Source organism: Mobula birostris, chromosome 13 (genome assembly GCF_030028105.1).
Source record: "Mobula birostris isolate sMobBir1 chromosome 13, sMobBir1.hap1, whole genome shotgun sequence".
Classification (NCBI taxonomy): Eukaryota; Metazoa; Chordata; class Chondrichthyes; order Myliobatiformes; family Myliobatidae; genus Mobula; species Mobula birostris.
Window position 1 is genome coordinate 18,096,694 of NC_092382.1, and position 6,000 is coordinate 18,102,693.

A 6,000-nucleotide genomic window follows, 5' to 3' on the forward strand; every position below is an offset into this window, starting at 1 on the left:
CACTGCAAAACCCCAGAAACCCGTGACAGCGTCCTGACAGACTGTGAGACCCCACACACCCCTGACAGGGTCCTGACACACTGTGAGACCGCACACACCCCTGATAGTGTCCCGACGCACGGTGAAACACTGACACATTGTGGGTCCTGACACACTATGATCCCTCAAACAACCCTGAGAGGGTCCTGACACACTCTGAGACCCCACACACCCCTGACAGGCTCTTGATACACTGTGCAACCCCACACACCCCTAACAGTGTCCTGACACACTGTAAGACCCCACACACCCCTGAGAGGGACCTGACACACTGTGAGACCCCACAGGCCCCAAAAGGTTCCTGACACACTGTGAGACCCCAATTAATGCAATAGCTTTGAGCTAACTCTTGTGTATTTAAATACCGAGTTCTGAGTTGAGGCATCTAACAGTTTGTTCACTGTCTGTTCCCATGGAAGATGTTCAACAGAAACACAAGGAGACTCTGCGGGTACAAACTGAAACACTGAGAGTGAACACGATCCTGATGAGGGAGAAGGTGAAGGTTTTCCAGCTGGTTGATCGATACGCTGAGCTCACGGTCATTTCTACTGTTCGAGATCGGAGACTGGTGGAACATGAGCTGCTGGCAAGAGGCAGAGACCACGAGGAGTGGAGAGAGGAACATCTCCGCAGAGAGCTGGAAAAAATCCGCACTGATCAGCTGTTCCAGAGCAGCTTTTCCTGGAGTAAATCCAAATCTGGGAGTTCGGCAACAGTGGCCGGAGTCCCGGGGATCGGGAAAACAACACTGGTACAAAAGATTGTTTATGACTGGGTCACAGGGAAAATATTCCAACAATTCCAGTTTGTCTTCAGTTTCAAATTCCGGGATTTAAACTCCATTAACTGGAGAATAAACCTGAAGGAACTGATTCTGGATCAGTATCCTTACTTTGGGAATATCCTGAGAGAGGTCTGGAAGAACCCAGAGGGATTGCTGTTTATATTTGATGGTTTGGATGAATTCAATGACAAAATTGATTTTGCTGACAGTCAGAGAAACACAGAACCTCGGTCCACATGCACAGATCCTGAATTCAAGTGCAAGGTGTCTGACATTGTGTACAGTTTAATCCAGCACAAGCTGCTCCCAGGGTGTTCAGTGCTGGTCACCACCCGTCCCACTGCGTTACATTTACTGGAAAAGGCAGAGATCAGTGTTCGGGCTGAAATCCTGGGATTTGTTGGTGAGGAACGGAAGGAATATTTCATCAGGCATTTTGAAGATCAGACAGTGGCAGCAGCTGTTTTCAAACACGTGAAGGAGAACGAGATCCTGTACACCATGAGCTACAACCCCTCCTACTGCTGGATCCTCGCTCTGGCACTGGGCCCCTTCTTCACACAAAGAGTCAGAGACCTGCAGCGAGTTCCCAAGACCATCACCCAACTGTATTCCTACTATATTTACAACATCCTGAAAAACCACGGCCGTGAGATTGAGAACCCCCGTGATGTGTTTCTCAGGGTTGGTCAGATGGCCTTCAGAGGAGTGGCTGAGAAGAAGATTGTATTTACAGATGGAGATTTGATCAACTACAATTTGCAGGCTTCCCAGTTCCTGTCCGGGTTCCTGATGGAGCTTTTGGAGAGAGAGGATTCTGCCCGGAGCGTGGTGTACACATTCCCACACCTCACCATCCAGGAGTTTGTAGCTGCAGTCGCACAATTCCTGAATCCACATCCCGGGGATATTCTGAGATTCCTCACTGAAGCCCACAGCACGACAGATGGGCGATTTGAGGTATTTCTCCGTTTTGTTGCTGGTCTCTCCAACCCAATGACAGCTCGGGGCCTGGAGGAGTTTCTGGGTCCATTTCCTCATCAAACAACCTGCCGGGTGATTGACTGGGTGAAGGAGGAATTTAAACGCCAGAGTGGAAACACATGGAGTGGAGTTGGTAAAAGGAGCCTCCTGAACACATTGCACTACCTGTTTGAGTCTCAGAATCGTGGACTGGCTCAGGCCGCAATGGGATCTGTGGAAACACTTTCATTCAGTGGAATGACACTGACCCCGATTGACTGCGCGGTCCTGTCTCATGCCATCGGACACTGTGATACAATAAAACAGCTCGACCTGGAGTACTGTCACATTCAGTGTGAAGGAATCCAGCGGCTGGGACCCGGGCTGCACAAGTGCCGGGAGTTGAGGTAACTTGATTTATCTCTCACTCTGAACTGTGAAACTGTCCCATTGTGTTGTTTCAATGTAAAGGGATTTGGGTAAAACTGTGATAAATACGATTGTGAAGAATTGTAACAAATGCCATCACCCTTCGTCCTGTGGGATCTCTCTTCCCCATCCCCGTTCCTCCCTCATCCCTGCCCCTCCCGACCCTCTCACTCCAGGAACACGTTTCTGACCATCGGGGAATGAGACAGAATATGTGGAGTTTACAGGGTCACACCGACAGACTAAATTACTGACATTCGGTGAATACCCTGGAGCTGGGCAGTGAGGGACATTGACAGTGATGGGAACTCCGATCAGTGACTTACTGAAGGGTTTAATGTTTCCTGAAATATCCAAGTGAGAGAAATTCCCTCAGACCCTCGGGTTGAATCGCTTTGTTGATCAATTTGTCTGTTTGTGTTTAGACTGAGTTTTAATAAACTGGGAGATTCAGGAGTGAAACTGGTGTCTGCGGCTCTGAGGAACCCGGAGTGTAAAATACAGAAACTGTGGTAAGTACCAGACTGTGGGAGATTGTGTTTACCCTCACTGGGTGTCTGACACTGAACATTAATGTGATCAGTAATTGTGTTGCTGATAAACACTGGGGATTTGTACCGTCTCCTGTCTCTCTGTGTCCTTCACCCTCACTCTCTCTCATCTCCAGGCTGAATGATGTCGGTCTCACAGATTCTGGTGCCGAGGATCTCGTCTCCACTCTCAGTACAAACCCATCACTGAGGGGGCTGAACCTGGGTGGTAATAAACTGGGAGATTCAGGAGTGAAACTGGTGTCTGCGGCTCTGAGGAACCCGGAGTGTAAAATACAGAAACTGTGGTAAGTACCAGACTGTGGGAGATTGTGTTTACAGTCACTGGGTGTCTGACACTGAACATTAATGTGATCAGTAATTGTGTTACTGATAAACACTGGGGATTTGTACCGTCTCCTGTCTCTCTGTGTCCTTCACCCTCACTCTCTCTCATCTCCAGGCTGAACCGTGTCGGTCTCACAGATTCTGGTGTTGAGGATCTCGTCTCCGCTCTCAGTACAAACCCATCACTGACGGAGCTGGACCTGAGATTAAACTCACTGACAGACCGATCTGTCCCCGCTCTCCGCCGCCTCATACTGACCCTCCCGAGTCTGGAGCGGATCCGGTGAGTGTTTGTGTTAATGTTCAATGTGATAAAATATCAGCGGATCCGCGGGTTTTCTGGTGATATTTGTCTGTGAGTGCTGTCCCCTGTTACTGACACTGTTGTGTGATCTGTTTATTTCATCTTTATTCTCCCATCTGTTTCAGGCTGGGGGACAATCGGTTCAGTGGGACCGGGAGGAAGGAACTGAGATCTCTGCAGGAACCCAGACCCGGACTGACAGTGACCGTGTGAACATCTGAATGTGTGAACATCCCCGCCCGCGGGATGCCGACAGTTTGGCCGATTCCCCGCCCTCGCCTTTAACCCCCCCCCCACCTTCCCCTTACCTTTAATGTCCGCGCGCCAGGTTTAATTCCCAACCGTTCTAACGGAGCCAGTTCCGTGCTCGCGCTTTGCGTCGATCTTTGCGTGCCCGAGGTGACGTATTTCCGTCTCCTGTCCAGCGGCGCTGCTTCCACCGGATGTGCGGGTTTGAGACCCCCCCTTCACGTGAGACCCCGGGGAATTACACAGACGGGACGATCCCGGGGGCCGGGGCTCAGTCTGGGACACCGGTGTCCCGGGGTGGGATTATCCCGGGAGAGAATCCTTTTGCTTCCTTTGCCGAGGACGGTGCATTCGGCAGTCTAGCTGATATAATGATATTAAATTGACAAATACCTCGGAAGTGACCCTGGATCTGTAGCGATCCCGGACACAGCCCTGAAGTGTGATTTAATAATCATCGGTTCCCCGATGCAGAGTGACGGTGAGAAACGGGACTGATTATTCAACCGGTCACCCGTTGTCGCCGGTCAGTTAGTTCTGTGTGACTGTGATTGAGTCGGGAGCAGCTTATTTATTCTCGCACGTCAGCAGCTCACACATTTAACTCCATGCTCCGTCAGACCATCCCTCTGCACATGTATCCTCCTTATCACTCGTTCCGCCTCACCTTTCTCTACTTCACACTTCGCATTCCGGAACCGTGTAGTCCCCACCTGTCCTTTATACTTCATCTCGCTATCCTCTCTCACATTCTGGATCCCTGCCCCCTGCAGATTTAGTTTAAACCCCCCCAAGCAGCCCTAGCAAACTTTCCTGCAAGAATGTTAGTACCCCTCCAGTTCAGGTGTAAACCGTCCTGTCGGAACAGATCCCACCTTCCCTGGAACAAAGCCCAATTATCTAAAACCCTGAAGCCCTCCCTCCTGCACGATCCTCTCAGCCACTATTGATCTGTATAATCCTTCTGTCCCTCGCCTCACTCACACGTGCCCCACCTCCCCCTCGTACCCCATCCCTTATTTATTATTTATTATCATTATTATTTTTCCCCATTTTTTTCTCTCCCTTTATTCTCCCTCTGTGCCTCTCACTATAGTGGGTTTCACTTCCCCCTTTCTTTCTCCCTAGGCCTCCTGTCGCATGACCCTCCCCCTTCTCCATCTCTGTATACCTTTTGCCAATTAACTGTCCAGCTCTTGGCCCCATCCCTCCCCCTCCTGTCGTCTCCTGTCATTTCAGATCTCTGACTATCTCTTCTTTAAATTAGTCCTGATGAAGGGTCTCGGCCCGAAACGTCGACTGTACCTCTTCCTAGAGATGCTGCCTGGCCTGCTGTGTTCACCAGCATTTTTGTGTGTGTTCCTTGGTTAATGTGGCCGCCAGGGATGGAGTGAGACACTGACTTACAATGGCCACTGTCGCACACAGAATCTGTGGCGAAGGAACATGCGGTGCCCGTGGATACAATCCCGGGATCGAGTGTGTTATTGATTGTAATAACAGTATTTTAATTTGTGTTTTATATCGTCTTGGGTATTGCATGTATGTTTTAATTCTAATAATTTTGTCATTGAATAAACTAATGTATATATCTCAGATATTCACACATACACATATACATGTGGGTTTTGGGGAGAGGGGTGAGGGGTTTGGGAGGAAGAGGAGTGATGGGACGAGGAGTGGACTGATGAGACGGTGACCGTGGCGAAGTCACTGACTCAATAGGGGACGAAAAGGGGCAAAAGTTCCTGTCACAAACTGGTGGTTTGAGACGGGGTGAAGAGGAGTGAAACGACAGGAAGAGAGCGGGAGTGGTGTGACCAGGAAGGAGGGAAACTGATGGGACGGGGAGGGAGGGAAACTGATGGGACGGGAAGAGAGGGGAAGTTACAGGACTAGGAGAGAGGGGTCTGATAGGACAGGGTGGGCAGGAACAGGATGGGGAGTGTCTAGGGAGTGACTTACTCAATAGAGCAGGAAGGGTGGGGGGTTACGATCCTTCGCAAATAAGACGAGTTGCAAGAAGAGGGGGGTGCGGACAGGGGAAAGGGGGAGCGAGGGGTCGGGACGCGGTCAGGGCTGATGGACGGAGAGTTGAGTGTCGTAACGGAGGGAGAGGGGAGATACTCACTCAACGACGGAGGGAAGGGAAATTTCCCATCGGAAAATGTTCACCACCCAGGATGTGGTGGATGGCGGGAGAAAGGACAAGGGGACAGAGAGGGGAGGGTGTCAGGAGTGACGGGGTGAGTAGTGGAGAGACTCACTGGGTAACAGAGAGAGAAGGGGCGATGAGGAGAGGCGAAAATTGGCATCGCAAAATGGCAGCCGACCATCATAAAGTGCACAAC

At 50.5% G+C, this 6,000-nt stretch overlaps 1 protein-coding gene across 2 annotated transcripts in view; it reads left to right on the forward strand.

The window, feature by feature from the left end:
• LOC140208468 (NACHT, LRR and PYD domains-containing protein 3-like) overlaps window positions 1-5,247 on the forward strand; it is a 135,108-nt gene extending 129,861 nt beyond the window's left edge. For both annotated transcript variants that reach the window (XM_072277147.1, XM_072277148.1), the window contains 5 exons: window positions 459-2,196; window positions 2,644-2,730; window positions 2,886-3,056; window positions 3,212-3,379; window positions 3,526-5,247. In XM_072277147.1, coding sequence (XP_072133248.1) covers window positions 459-2,196; window positions 2,644-2,730; window positions 2,886-3,056; window positions 3,212-3,379; window positions 3,526-3,613 — 2,252 coding nt within the window. In that variant the 3' untranslated portion in view covers window positions 3,614-5,247. The remainder of the gene's footprint in view (window positions 1-458; window positions 2,197-2,643; window positions 2,731-2,885; window positions 3,057-3,211; window positions 3,380-3,525) is intronic.
• The last annotated feature ends 753 nt before the right edge of the window (window positions 5,248-6,000 follow it).